General features: G+C 39.7%; 1 protein-coding gene across 2 annotated transcripts; it reads left to right on the top strand.

Annotated features, from left to right (window-relative positions):
• The first annotated feature begins 368 nt into the window (after window positions 1–368).
• On the top strand, window positions 369–15,356 carry LOC145237560 (uncharacterized). Of its 2 annotated transcripts, XM_080100471.1 has the most exons (14): window positions 369–457; window positions 1,136–1,302; window positions 2,109–2,341; window positions 3,869–3,939; window positions 5,052–5,245; window positions 5,769–5,894; window positions 6,316–7,605; window positions 8,231–8,961; window positions 12,267–12,478; window positions 12,634–12,769; window positions 13,166–13,303; window positions 13,772–13,915; window positions 14,533–14,687; window positions 14,748–15,356. In XM_080100471.1, exons 3-14 carry the CDS (start codon window positions 2,111–2,113, stop codon window positions 14,938–14,940), a joined length of 3,621 nt encoding a protein of 1,206 aa, XP_079956597.1. In that variant the 5' UTR covers window positions 369–457; window positions 1,136–1,302; window positions 2,109–2,110; the 3' UTR covers window positions 14,941–15,356. The 2 variants fall into 2 exon arrangements, with proteins under 2 accessions (XP_079956597.1, XP_079956598.1); XM_080100472.1 differs by lacking the exons at window positions 369–457; window positions 1,136–1,302 and adding an exon at window positions 1,758–1,863.
• The last annotated feature ends 209 nt before the right edge of the window (window positions 15,357–15,565 follow it).

Genomic DNA, 15,565 nt, shown 5'->3' with positions numbered 1-15,565 from the left:
GTGTGAAGTTTTTGCTAAAACGGTGTAATTTCATTTAGCGATTGAGCAACCAACATAGTACAAAGCTGGCTTTGGTGCTTACATGTAATATTTGCACACATTTCAAGTGCGACCACGTCGATTAAAAGCTCTTTTCGATGAAAGCAACATTTTCCCACTAAGGCATACAAAGCGGACCTTAAACGTTAATGCCACATTAAGATTCCTTGTTTTAGCCTTTGGCCTAATCTGTAATCCGCGTGAACGCAGACAAAACAGCAACAGGTGTTAGTCCGTGAGCGCGCGGTCACTAATTCAATGCCAATTCAAAGCCATTGTTTTGTAGGCGGACAAATCCCGGTCAGCGAAGGCGTGCTTCTCTCGCCTCATCGGATTTTAGTGCTGCTGTCCCTTTTCATCGATCCAACATTTTGTCAGCCTTTCTGCTCTCACCGCCTCCTGAAGACAACGAGAAAAGGTACAAAGCACTCTGTCAGTACATTATCTTAGTTCGCTTGTGGAATTTAAATTATTATTGTGGACAGTTTGTAAACAACGCACGTTGTCTTTAGTTGGTTGTGAGTATACCTTTTTTCTTAAAATTGCAGCCAAAAGTCAGTTTCAACGTGGAGATAGAACGATATGTTATGTTGTGTGTGTGTAAACATTTATGACTGATGTTCTATATCAATTACACACTTAAAAATTGCATAGTTATGTTTGCTAAACATTCGACCATGTCAATAATAAAAAAGGAAGAAAATGTCAGATTGGAAGAAAGCCGATGTTACATTTTTCTTAGTTGCGTATTTGTGCTGCACGGACTTGAAAAGTAGTTTAATTGTGAACAAAATGGACATAAAATTTGCACAAAAACCTAGTTGAATGAGGAAAATAACGGACCAAATAGACGTAAAAGGCGACGTACTTATTATTCAAACGTTTCGGCAAAACGCTCATGCCTTCATCGTTTGAATAATTAAGCATGTCGCTTTATACGTCGGTTTGGGCCGTTATTTTCCTCATTGAACTCATACACAGACCCCAGTTTGTAACAGTTCAACGGCCCTTGTTCACCCCAACCCAGATTTGACCCCTTATCGTGGGGGCGAAGTGAATGTTTTTACAACCCTAAGTCACGTTTTAACCCTTGCAGGTGCAATTACAGCCTAGGGGCGGATTCAACGACCGAGCAAGAGCTTTTTCCCCCACCAGCCTTCAAAAGAGGTAGAGAAAGGCGAAGTAGCATTTTCGCCATCAATCAGACAGGCCTGACACCCAGACGACAGGAGGATTACTCGACAGGATCGAGCGTCTTGGGAGGTTTGAGTTGAAGAAAGTTGTTTGCTTCTTTCCGCGCCACGGATATCGTAAAATGTCGTGATGTGAAATGTTTTAGTTTTATTACCGCATGCGCTGGTGTTGTGGCGAGGTTATATGTCGCGCATGGAGAAGTTGTGATGCAGCTTGTATTGTAGAATATATTAGCTTAGTTGCTGCCAGGCTTAACATCAAATTTATAGAGATCTTCAGGCAATTGTATTTTTATACCAACGTATAGGACGGCGAAACGTCGGTATAAAAGTGCAATTGACAGAAGAGGTTTATAAATTCGTTTGCATATTGTAGAACTGTGAATCGTTTTTAGTTTTTGAGATTAAAATGTTTCATGCGCTGATAGCTTTTGCTTTACTAACCAACAGACAGATTTAGTCTAAATTCAATTTTGATAAATGCGATTCTGAAGAAAACTAAAATGTGATAAAATTTAGGTATTAAAAAGGAAGGTTCCACTGGGATTGGCTTAGTTTTGCCGGATGTTTCCAGTGATAGGAGTTACATTTTAGTAAACTTGTTTGGGCAACTTTTGAAACAACCAAACGTGTAAGGTCTGTGTTTGTTACAGGATCTTTTTCCGCGAATAATAAGCATCATATGTCGTCAGTTAACCAAACGTACAGTGTTTTTCAATACACAAAAGTTTTGTTTGACTTACTTGCGCTTAATTATGATCTTGTTAGAGGTCGTTTTTTTCGTGCCACAGATTTATATTGTTTTATGTGAACATGTTTGATTTTAGAATCCTAGCTTTCAGGCAAACCTAAACCTTACATGAATATTCTGCTCAGCCATGACTCTGTCTGTGCCGCAAAAGTGCAAACACGGGAAGCAGAAGAAAGTGAGTTCGGACAGCGGCTACTACAGTGAGAGTAGAAGCAACTCTGGATGTACTCCGCCTCTGTGTTTAAACATCACTCCAGCTTCTAACGATGAGTCATTCGACTCGAAACTTCGTAGCTCGTCAAAAAAAGCATCGATTGATGGGCTCCGGGAATGTTTGCTTAACATCACTATGCCATCAGTAAGTTGTTTGTAAATCATCTTACTTTTATAGGCAGGTTTTTTTATTTTGAAGACTCCTATTTAGCTTACATATGCTGAATGCTCAATATCAGTAGATGTGTTTAAGTGCTGTGTTGTTTGATGTTTTAGCAAGCAAATTTTGTTACAACGTTGAATCAATATGCTCTTACTATTAATCTCAAACAATGGAAGTGTATATGCCAACAAATTGTGCTCCGGGTATTTCGGCATCTAAAGATTATATTTAAACTTTCCGTCTTGACATGGACAATGACCGTTTTTTTTACTTTGGTATAAACTCACATCTCACACTGATAAACCAAACAGCAAAACATGATGTTTTGTTTATTATTTAACGTCGCATTATTGACCTTGTCAGCTCATATAGTGCAACATGCAAAATCAGGTATGACAAAGCAATAAAAAAGATAAAAAAATCTTCAAACTAACGAATAAACTATTTTTTCGAACCCGAGACAAAAACTAAACAATCGCGCGCTTCTTTTGTGTGACGTCACAATTCTTGAAGTGGGAGTTGACAATGTGGCGACGAATGTCTGATACAACTCGATCCGATTTACGAGTGCGCGCGTGTCCGATGTCAAACTTGAGATACTCATGAAATATACACAGAATATGTGTGCAGTCAACCGTATCAAGTCATACACTGCTTGCGTATATGCACTGTATACAGTGATGTTTTTTTCTGAAAACCGTTTTTTCAAACCACTTTTATCCACAAATGGACTGGTTGATAATTTAGTATGTCATATATACGTGAAAGTTAGTTTTGACGCCAATGTAGTTAGTTTGGAACGTGTTTTTTGTCGAATGTGGCCCTTTTTCGTTTAGTATAGGGGGATAAATGCTGCTTCAAAGTTTGGGACAAGACTATGGCTTCATTGTTAATTCCACTCATTGTTCGATTAAGATTTTAACACTTTACATCTTTTTGGAGTCAGATTTGTCTTCGACAACTGTAAGCGGATTTTAACGTTGCAAGAAATCCCAAAATGAGAGGCAAAAAAATATTGATTTGTTTTCGTTGTTCAAGATGTCAATCCACCCTAGGCTGGAGCCTGTTGATTTATCGAGTGTCATTTTTGAGCAAAACCGATTCTTGTTCAATTATTGGCCAACATGGAATTGCTCTCAGCTAACGAGAAAATCTTTTAATAACCTGCTGTCGTTCAGCTGTTGGTTTAATTTGTTCGACAATTTTTCATGCTGCGTTTGCGCTGTTTGTTTTCGTGCTGTCGGCAAATAAGCAAGTAAACACAACGAAAACTGTATTTTAATCGCTCAAATTGTAAATTGTAGTTATGAAAGGGCACCAACTGACCAATACAATGTTTAATATATTATAATACGCCAGCATCTTAGCTTAGTATCAATTAAAACCTTGACGCACGTTTATACTTTATCTATCTTATTTTCAAAATAGGTTTTATGAGGTGTTATATTGCATTCATTTGTGCAGAGCTTTACAAGCTACGTATACAATTTCTTGTATTTTGTATTACAGGAGTTGTTCATGCGAAGGACGTTCTTTCGTCTCTTGCAGCAGTACGACACAGACATATATGATCGTGTCAGGTAAGGCCCACCTTTCAGAGGTGCTGAATAATTGATCTGCAACCTTCCACTACACAACACTGACTTTGTTCCATCGCCATCATCGATATTTTGGGTCCGATTGACTTTACTATAAGCTATCCCCTATAGCTCACTATGCAATATCCCTTTTAATTACTTGATGGAAAATTTAAATCCTAAGTTAAATATAATCGCACAGGGCTTTAATAATTTGATGATTACAAAAACTTTTTTGGCTTTTTGGCAAATTACTTTCATTGATACGGGATGGGCTTAAGATACCAAATATTAATTGGGCTAAGGGGTTTCATTTTACGCATGGAGGAATTATGCTGTAAACTACCGTAGATTTGGTTGTATTTTAACTTTAAATTTCATCTATGGAGATGTATACCCGATAAAAAAATAGCTCAATCACATGGTGTAAATTACTGTGGTGTAAATTACCGTTTATCTAAGATTATTTAAGACTGTAAAAGAAAGTGTTTATCTCTATATTGGTACTTGTTTTAACATAAAGGGTTGCTGTCAAATTGCGAGGGTTTGAGTTTGAGTTGAGTTAATTTCGCTTGGACAACATAGTAACACAATTGCACTAAAACAATCACCAAGCCGGCAATTGCTGCACAACGTTGAAACGTAATGGAGCGCATAAAAATGTCGGTCACAAATTGGTGAATAAGAGCTGAACGCGCTGCATCTACACCGTAGGTTTATTAAAGTTAGACGTCATTGCACACCACTGTTATTCCAAACAGTTCCTGAACTTGTTGGTTCAAATACCAGCTCAACCTGGTATCTACAATGAGTAAGAGAAGCAGTGTTTTTTGTTTTTTTTTCGAAACGGTCCCCCAAATTTCTCCAGCGGTTTCCCAAAATTTTGACTTGCAAATTTGTTCTGTGATTGTGCACTAATAAATAATTCGTTTAAGCAAATATGGCTATTTTTTGGTATTTAAATGAAACACTTGCGGTCTCTTAAAACTACTTACGGGTCACCCAAACCAAACCTTAAAAAAACCCTGAAGAGAAGCATTGATAAAAAAATAACTGAACGAATTTTTTCCTCAAATATGCAATTTTTTGTCTCTCCAAGACGATTTATTTTGCAGGACGCTCATTAAGCAGAGGATGCAGGTTGATGTAGGATTGGACGACCCACAACGATACAACGATAAATATCCTTCATTTGTAAACTCCCCGTTACACCACCGACCCATCGCTCTCCGTGATAATGTCCTCTGCAGCAAATTCTTCGATCAACGTCGTATTTTACACATGATATGCTGCCTCGCCGAAATCATCAGTAAGTTTAGTTGAAAACTACGTTCAAAGATTTTTTTACAAATAATTTTATGCGCGAAACATTAGCATGTAGCCACGTTTAACAGTGCTATGTTAATGCTGTGATACCGTTTTTCCTACTTAGGTCCAATTTTCTTATTGATGCATTTCATTTTATTATACAACCTTGAATTTTTTTTACCTTTTTTGAGGGGTGGGGAGGTAACATTTAATTTTTTATTCTTTTAGGCGTAATCGGTGCTTTCCCTTTTACAGATTAGATCTAATCAATCATTTTAGATTTCTCAATTAACATCCACCTGTTGGATGTTTACGTCTTAAAGCCCCATATGGAATATCGGAAAAGTTAGGTGACCGGCTTCGGTATGACGCCTTTAAAAAGCTTAGCGTAATATGGTTATGCATTTCAACAAATTACAATCGGTATTTTAATCGACAACGAATGATCAAAATGTTCGGGGCCTTCTGACATGATTCTGCATGATTAAGTTGACGTTTCGACTTTGTTATTTTACGTTTAACAGACACCGATTTTATGTTGGTGGCTCGCCGGTTTGGGAAGGAGATGGCAGCTTTCCTTTACCACTCGCATCGTAATTCAATCAGTTCTATCGGAAACACACTGGAGAAATTTATCAACACAATCGACGGTTAGTAAACACGAAATTAAACTTATTACTCTGCGATGTGAATTTATCACCGCATGTGAAGGCGACATTTGTTTACCGACGATATGTTACTATCATATGAGGATTTGATTAAATTTTTCGTGGTGATTTACAGCAGAATTGTAAACGTGCCTGGAATGGGAGCCCGAGCCCGAATCGTTTTTGGGGAGCCTGTTTAGGCCCCAAAGTTTGAAAAAATACCAAGTCAACCAACACAAAAAACAATTGGTCTTGCTGGGTTTTAGGGCTGTTTAACATTAGGTCAGTTCCAGCAACTGGCTACCTAGCTAATTAAATTTATTCAAAAAAATACTGACACAGAGTGTAAAGTCAGGCCCGAATCAAACCAGTATTTTTAAGAAACCGAAGCCCGAAAAGCCCGGCTTACAACTCTTATTTACAGGTTTGACTCTCCACTTGCTCGAGGTCTACAACAACTCGCACACCTCTTGCGCCACCATGTGTTCGTACCGCGGTGACGTAGACTGTCGTTCGGTGAAGCGAGGTCACGTGCTCATCTGTTTTCCCGCTAACGGCTGTTCTGAGACTAATACGCCGGAAATGTCGCTCAAGTTTTCTACACCGTTCCGCTCGATGTCGCTGTTCGTCGGTGGATTAATTGAGGAATTCGGAAAACTTATTTTCAAGGTCAATGTAGAGGTTGTTTGCGGTTCTGAGACTGCTGCGAACATCCTGGTAGACCTGGCTGGTTATATTGACATCCACCAGCGAAATGCATCACACAACGGTCGCAAAGACGTCAATCAAAGTTTCGATGAAATCTCGGCAGGTGAAGGCTTTGGGAGAATCGACGAAATTTATCGGAATGACGTCATAGTGCCAGTAGACCAGGCGGCGGACGATCGTAAATGTTACAGCGAGGCAGAAGCAAATAAACGGCGCAGGTTGGGCGGGACGTCGGGCAGTTTACAGCAGCACGGCGCAGACAACGGCGTTTACCGCTATGTGATTCGGGAAAGCAGGGAACGTACTCTGCCGGATACGAACGACGCCACGCAATTCAGTAAACACTCGCCTCTGTGGACAGATGACAGTAAACACGAACAACACAGCTCGGGTGGTGAAGCTATCAGTCACACAGACGCAGCTGGTGACAGTCCAGGCGAGGAGACGCAGCAAGTCAAATGCCAAAGCGCCAGAAAACGGCCATTACGCGGTCATTTACAAGCCTCTCAAACATGTACTAATCTAATTTTGGACAAAGACCGCATCAGTCAAGAGGAAGAGAGCAGAAGCGAGAAAGGGCTAGCAAGTCCCCAAAGGCGTTATTCCGTTCCGGGGCTTCGATTTTCTGGTGCTGCGACGCAGAAGGTGAAGGTTGCCGCCGATTCCCCCAGCCGGGATATTTGTGAGTTGCACGGAAACACACAAAGCGAAACGCCCGCATCAGTCGCGAAGATTTCCAGCTCATTAAAGGCGAAATTGGAAGGAGTGCAATTCCCAGACACCCGTAGGGAATTTACTGGTGATTGGAGCGAATCGAATCCACAGCAAGTAGCTCTTCACAAATCTGAACATCACAAGCTTGTAGATATTGGATCGAACACAGAATCGATGGACGGACGCAAGGGCGGCATCGGTTCAAGGCGGCAACGTATTCTCTCCAGTCGTGTGAACGAGTTTGCAGCGAGTGATGTAAGTCTGGGACCGCTGCTTGAGGATTTTTATGCAGGTTTGTTAAGTTACTTGTTACTGTAATGAATAGTAGGGATTTTAATCTGAATTATTTTACTGAGTTTGTTTACTAACAAGCCATATTGCGTATTGCTGCAATCTCAATTGTACGTGTTTTAATGGGTAGAATCATACTTATATTTTGCAAGCTAGTACTTGGCTGTTATATATGGTTGAAACGTGATGAGGTGCCTAATTTTGCTTTTTTAAACCTGACCAAAATATGATTTTTGGACAAGGGTAAAAACGGAAGCAGTGGTGTGACATAAAATCTTATTTCTTGTTTCTGGGGCATTTCTACATTACGTTCATACATTTATATGTTGCCTTCTTATCCTAAACTTAGTTTGCATCAGCATTGTATGACTATTAAAGGGCATAAAGTTTTGTTTTATATTACATGTCAATAACTACTTAGTTAAACTTTCATAGTATGTCAGGCCTGTTAAAGGCGTTGTGCCGAATCAGCCGGTCTCCCAAGCATTCCCATATGGCAAGGCACAGGCCAAACTAATATATTATAGGGCATGCAGATTTATTTTATAGTATATGTCAATATGGCGATAATCACCTAGTTAAACCTTACATCACAAGGGGAAACTCCTTTCTATTTTTGAATGCAGACAAAGTAGCCTATTCCCGACCTGCGCAGCCTTCAAACATTTACTGTAAAAATTCGGGCTTTGCGATGCCACGGAGCGTTGATTTCACATCAAACGGTGGCGATGAGATTACAGAGCACCAAGATCGACTTCAACTGACTGGTGATGAACCTGGTTGCCCGTTCTCTGCTTTGAGACAAAACCCAGGATTTTGGAATTATAAAATGTGCAAGCGCCGTTCACAAATCGATCACAACGATTTAAAGAAAGTTGAGCGCCGCTTCAGAGAGAGACAAGTTCAGCAAAACGGGACAAATGAGTTTCAAGATTCGATGCGAAATTTCAGTCGCATTTCAAAACCGCCAACAGACGCTGACCAAGAACCTTTAGAGAAGCAAACTCACAAAAACGAAAGCAAAAGGTCAAATCCATCATGTCGCATTGGTGTCGCCACGTTTTGCCGGGCATTTCCTTTTCACCTGGTCTTCAACCGCCAAATGCATTTGCTGCAAGTAGGAACTGCAATTTTACGGGTCATGGATTTGAAGCAGGCCGCTCAAATTGTCGGTGGAGCGAAACGGGGAGGCGTGAAGGCAAAATTCACTGATCATTTTCAAATCACGACCCCAACTGTGCAGAAAGATTTGGAGTTCCTGGGCATTCTCGAACTCGTAAACGAGCCATTCACGATCCAACTGAAGAACAAAAATGTCAACCGAAACTCCCAGGATCGACACTCCTCACTTATGGAGGTGAGAATATTTTTTACATGAAATGATTGACGTTTTAATTAGGAAACTATAGTAAGTTATTTTTATTTACTGCGACTAAATGATTCAAAATGTGACGGTTTCCAACAACCAACCAACATCGACGAAGCAACAGTGCATTCTTATCAGAATCAGTCAACAAATAGTCTAAACCAGGGGTGGGGAACCTTTTTGTTTATCAAGGCCACCAAAAGGTTTATCGACACTCGTTTAGGTCGCATGGACCATTTCCCAGGCCACGGACAGAGGTGTTCAAACTTTGTGACGTACAGAATTGTCGTTTTGCAAATCCCTTGTAGAATTGTAGCACTTACGGTCCAAGCTAAATATAATCCCTTACTGCATTTCAATCTTAACTACTACATTCAGGATTTATTTAACCTTGAAACTCGCTTGACTCGCTGAATGATCTAAGAGCACCTTGTGACACCGCAAACGAGTTTAAGACATTAGATTATGCGCAAACAGTTGTTCTTTTGCAACACAAGTAAGATTGTAGAATCTTGGGCTCTTGGTAGTACTACGGAAATCGCTATGTAAACCACTATGGGACCATTTAGCTCTAGTTTGAAAACCGCTGCCCTAGAACTAATCACATAGTAATGTGGAATAAAAATCGAAAAATACGTTTCTGTCTATTTTTCAGCGCCTGGTGCAGTCCTTAATATCAACATCCTAAAATGTATTTTGACAACGAAGGCCGCAGGTTCCCCACCCCTAGTCTAAACGATACATATTTCGCCGTTGTGGGCATCGTCAGGCACTACTGATCCAAAAAAAATCTTCACATTTAAGCAGCAGTGATCGCCGACATAAATGCCTACATATCGAAACGTTTGGGCAACAAAAGACTTATTAGAGGTGCAACCTCTTCGATAAGTCTGGTCATACTTTCAACCCTGCTATAATTTATGTCATATCCCTTTATAATATATTTTGATACATTTTACAAAACATATTTAATGTCAGTTTTGTTTGCTAAGTGACCGTCTACTTGCGGTGACAAATACAGCAGGGAGTTAAATGTTGATTTGAAAGATCGTGCTTTATCTTAATCGCGTCAAACTTTAACGTAATCGATTAAAACAGGGTCGGCGATTTTCTATCCTTGGCCTTTAATGTAACACTGCGCTCAAAGTTTGGCTGAGAAACACATTATTTCGCATTAGACTTGAAATTTTCGAGTACACATGCGTACAATAAGCGTTCACGAAAGGCAAAACAACAGCTGCAATTTCTGATTATTTGTTTTTAAGCTACAGACCACAACATACCAACTAAAAAAAAAACATTGCTGTATGTGTGTTTCACCCATTGATACTCTTGAAAAATGAAAATGCAGATGATGCGCTGGTAAAATAAACAAAATTTGAATTGAACATTTTCCTATATCACGTACCCGTTAAGCTATTGATATAAGCGTGGGAAATATGTCTTGTATAGTCGCTCTTAGTTAACCCGGCTTGGAAATCAAAATTGATTTTTTCTGTGTAATTAAACCAGCGCTCGTGTTTCTAATTTGAACAGAATTCCCAGTGGAAATTTGTTTCCTTTTTTGAAACCTACCGCCATTGGCTGAGATGTGGATTTGTAAACAATTTTATCCCACTCAGCCAGTGTTTTCAGCACTCGAATCAGAGTTATTATATTGTAAACCAACAATCATAAGCAATAAGGAAACATATAACATATGTTAAACCATTATAGGATTTGATTCAAATCTATAAATCGTTAAGTCATTTATCGTTATCAATTCAAGATGGCTATATTTCGCCTATGTGTCATCTTCGGTATCTTATCCAAATGGAATCTTGACGAATGAATGACTTTATGATTTATAAATTTGAATCAATAAGCATAAGGTTCATTGTAGTCTTCATCCACCAAGCAACGAACTGGGAGATTCTGGTTTAACATTTATACATAATGTATTGCACCGTAGGATTTAATGGCTAAAACACAACTCACTACATCACATATCTTTCATTTGCTTTTTACAGCCATATTTTCAAAACCGAAACCAGTGCGACATGAAAACATATTGATTTTACGAGCATGTACTGTTATCTCCTTGCTTAACTCCGCGCAATAATCCATACAGCGACAGACGACCTGTCATTCTTAAAATATGTTTCTGCCTGGCAGCCTGTTGTCCAGTGTTTCGGCATCGATATATCAGCTGTTGCTGCCAGGCATAATAGCAACTTGAAAGAGCTCGTCTGGCAAATGTATTTTTATGCCAACGTTTTAACGTCCTATACAAGTCGCCTTCAGCAGGGTAAATAACACTGAATATGCTTTATGGCATAAACAAAGGAAAAACAGCATTAAACGCGTACAACGCAACGAAAACACTGTGCGGTGACGAATGATTGGGCCTCTAATCTTTGAGCAGGTGCCTGTAGCACGCTGAAAGCATCACGTCTGTTTTGATGTTCATTATGTTGCCCCGTTGGTGAATATTCCATGTGTCAGAAGAGCTCCATAAAATCAACATACAATAGTTGCCAATTGAAGCATCAGAAGGCTACAGGTGAATGAAAAACCAACTCCTTTTTCGCTGCTTTAGCTCTTGGCAGATTTTGAAGATAATATTGAAACCTCTTTTTTCACCACATTAATCCTCCATATTTGAACAAAGCCAAATCCGGCCAATTTCACCCCCTACAAGTGTGCTTACAGCCGGTGAAGTATCTCTACATCAAGATTAGGCCGAATACGGCGGTTATTGAGTCTCTTACCGATATTAAATCGGGTCAATGAGGAGTCCTTCGTCGTTATTAGCTAAATTTGTTCAATTCCATTCCTTTGGATTCTAAAGCAACGATTGCCAATGCTTCGTATGTCGTTTGATTAATTGTATGAGTTAATACGTGTAGAAAATAGTTTCTCAAATCTTTTTTACTCGGGGTTCGAACCCAGGGGACGAATCCTGATCAGATTATTATGTCTGTATGTGGGCCAGGCGGACCATTCGGCCAAGTTCCAGCTCTTAAGTTCTATAATATTTGCTTTTACTATACGATAAAATCCCTACTAGTGACAAACCACAGTACGCCAGGTCATTTAAGGCACCATACCAAACCAGTCGGTCACCAAGCATTCACCACCATGTGGAAAGGCACAGACTAGAAAATTCTAGCCTGCGGTGGGATTCGAACCCACGACAAGAGTCTTTCCGAGACTGTGCCGTGATCGCTGGTCTGCACACACGCTTCAGGGCTGATCCCAGTTATGAATTGATGTTCATCTACAAGTGATGCTGACAATATTTATGTGTGATGCAGAACATGGAGATCCGCGGTGGGATGTTGTTTGTGAAGGAGCAAGATTGTCTTCTCTTCATGGGATCTCCCAACCTCCACAAACTCGACGAACTCCGCGGAACAGGAATCTTCATCTCGGACATCCCGATTCATGACGCAACGCGTGACGTCATACTCGTGGGAGAGCAGGCGAAAGCGCAGGAAAGCTTGAAGCGGCGGATGGATAAGTTAAGGTGAGGTTATCGATTGACGTCAATATATGTAAGGCATGCCTCGCCAATTCTTTGACCTTGTATAGGTCGGTGTGCACTGTCTGCAGCATTTATTGACTTGATGCTCTTATATTAGCCTTACCAGTTTTCATTTTGTAACTGCTGATTTCCTACAGAGCATCCTTGGAAGAGAACAACAACGCCCTTGAGCAGGAGAGGAGACTCAATGTTGAACTTCTGTATTCGATTTTTCCCGCTGACATTGCAGAGAATCTATGGCTCGGAAAACAAGTCAAAGCTCGTCAACTTAAGGTTTTGCTTAATTATTGACACACACATTGTGGACAACTGAGTAGTAGACGAATGACGTGTTTGTTTTGAATACAGCGTGTCACGTGGTTTTGATAGGATAAAATGTACACGAGACAATATTAAATTTGTTGTGTACATATCAAGAACCACATATATCTAAATCGTACAAAACCCAGCGTAATTTAAGCTTCCTCCGTTTACAATATTTGTAGCTTTTGTAGCCCAATTGGACTCCTTCTTGGCTAGTTTTGACGAGCCGAGTTGCGCTTTTTGACAATTTGACGTGTGTATCACGCTGTACTTGTGGCTTGTAGAATTTGTAGGACAGATATCAGATTATAAAGAGCGGCGCTGCTTCAATGAGATTTTTACGTTGTGAACACTTACATTTTTCAGGACATTACCATGTTATTTTCGGACATTGTGGGTTTCACTTCAATCTGCTCCTCGTGTTCCCCGATGGAAGTAATCAGCATGCTCAGTAACTTGTACGTCCAGTTCGACCGCCAGTGTGGTATCCACGACGTGTACAAAGTAAGTAAACGTTACCTTTAGATACAGAAGATTTTGCTGATGTATGTTTATTATGATAGAGCATCTCACATAAATGGTGTATAGGCTGTAAAAATGTTGATTATGCTGAACGGAAACTTCAAAATGCAAATGTCCAAATAAACTATTTACTGATTTATAACTGAGGATGGAAAATATTTTGAATATTTTCCCAGTAACGAAATCAGCCAAAACATATCGTGGAATAACTTATATACTGTATATTGCGCATAAATGGCATCTTCAGTTCCTATAAAGCCACAAGATAAAACACCAATTCGTATCATATCGTATTTTATTTTGTTCACGTGCACTTGAACGCGACAAGCATAGTAACTTAAGACAGTACAATGGCACGACAAACACAGGATTAAAGAAGAATAAAAAATGGTCTGATACCATTCAGTTCTATCACTCTCAGTTTACTAATATATATATATGTTAATTCAGGTTGAGACCATCGGTGATGCTTATTGTGTCGCTGGAGGTTTGCACTGCCAGACTAAAACGCACGCTCATCAGATCGCTTGGATGGCTTTGTTCATGATTCGATGTGCTCAGACTGTCTACACTCCCACTGGCATCGCTATCACGGTGAGTAAAAACACTTTGATCACATTAACCGGTGAGTTAGTGCCGGTATTCATTTTGGACAAGACGTTATACTTGAATTAACAAACCTCTGTTCCCAATCTGAAAAGTCTCTTTCCAATGTTAAAAAAAATAGCGGCCCAAATAGACATAAAAAGCAACAGGCTTTATTATTCAAACGTTTCGACAAATGCTTATGTCATTACCAGTGATATGAGGAGCCACATCAGTTACACCCATTTATATCCACTTGAGTCGCAAATAAGATTGATAAAATGGTGCAAAACAAAATGGTATAATAATAAAAGAAATAATAAAGCATGTCGCTTTTTACGTCTATTTGAGCCGTTATATTCCTCATTCAACTTATGAATAGATCTGTGTATAGTGTAATTCCTATGAATTGTGTCAAGGTAATATGTTTTCACCAATAAAGGCAAAAACAATCGTGATGAGATTGAAACCCTCGACCTCAGTTTTCCAACGTTCAATTAGTTTTTTAAGCCTTGTCATGCTGTCGAATAACCTTCAGGGCCGGAATGTAAAACATAAGCGTATGATATGTGTAAATATTTATTAATAATGTTCCAAAGTTTATTCTCTTTTTACTTTTTTTGCAGATGAGAATCGGTATTCACACTGGATCGGTTGTCACTGGAGTCGTCGGAACGAGAATGCCGCGATACTGTTTGTTCGGTAACAATGTCACGCTTGCAAACAGGTTTGAATCTCACAGCGAAGGTGGAAAGATCTACGTCAGTCCAACGACACATAAGTAAATTCAATTTGTTGTAGGTTACTTTAGGTCAAAACCTTAATGGTCATTTGCCTCTAGGTTACTCCAGGACGATCCAGGTTTCAAATTCAGTGCCAGAAAGCGCGAAGATCTTCCCAAAGGCTTTCCCAGTGACATTCCGGGGGTCGGTTACTTTCTAAACAAATACGAGCCAAAACTGGACACTGAGGTCACTTCGACCTTGGGAATTTCGCGTCAAACCGAAGATGGGGTTTTGGAAACAGATGTATAATTTAGATCAAAAAACAGCAAGCACCTACCTCCTGTCAAACATCCTGCTTTTACTAATTAATGCACTATTAAAATTCTGGGGGTCAGAACAAATGCTTCACATTTTATGGTAGAGCTACTAACACTGAGCTTCACCTTTGGCCCGACCTGGGAACTTCTGGTAGGTGGCGCAAAAGAGCATAGGCGTTTATGGTGCTGACTCAGCAATTATTCTTACCGGAAACCCAAATTGCTGTAACAGCACCATAAACGCCTATGCTCTTTTGCGCCACCTACCAGAAGTTCCCAGGTCGAGCCAAAGGTGAAGCTCAGTGTTAGTAGCTCTACCACATTTTATCGCCTCCTCAAAGTTTCTTTTGGGCGTTGCTTGTCGTTATTTCTTGCTCTATTGCGAATAAATCTGTTCCTGAGCGTGGAGTTTTTGTACAAAACATCAATTTTTAAAGATGAGAATGTAGTTTAGCTAAAGCAGTTTTTATTTACTTGGTCTTTGGCTTACATCGAAATAATATTAGAAAATTCTATTTTTTTACACTCATCCACAAATGTGTAGGGAAAGTCCCTCTTTTCATCTGCGTTTCAACTTTCAATTTACAAACGCAGTTTGTCCAATTCAGATTTTCCTT

This window comes from Phallusia mammillata, chromosome 7 (assembly GCF_965637545.1).
Source record: "Phallusia mammillata chromosome 7, kaPhaMamm4.hap1.1, whole genome shotgun sequence".
NCBI lineage: Eukaryota > Metazoa > Chordata > Ascidiacea > Phlebobranchia > Ascidiidae > Phallusia > Phallusia mammillata.
Note: the sequence above shows the minus strand (reverse complement) of the source record. Positions and strands in the feature narration are given on the sequence as shown.

Bases quoted from the DNA above. Each gene is read 5' to 3' on its own strand.
- LOC145237560 (XM_080100471.1), top strand. From the start codon at position 2,111: ATGACTCTGTCTGTGCCGCAAAAGTGCAAACACGGGAAGCAGAAGAAA. The intron at 12,770-13,165 runs GTTTTGCTTAAT...TACATTTTTCAG, and splicing joins TCAAAGCTCGTCAACTTAAG to GACATTACCATGTTATTTTC. The intron at 13,916-14,532 runs GTGAGTAAAAAC...CTTTTTTTGCAG, and splicing joins CCACTGGCATCGCTATCACG to ATGAGAATCGGTATTCACAC.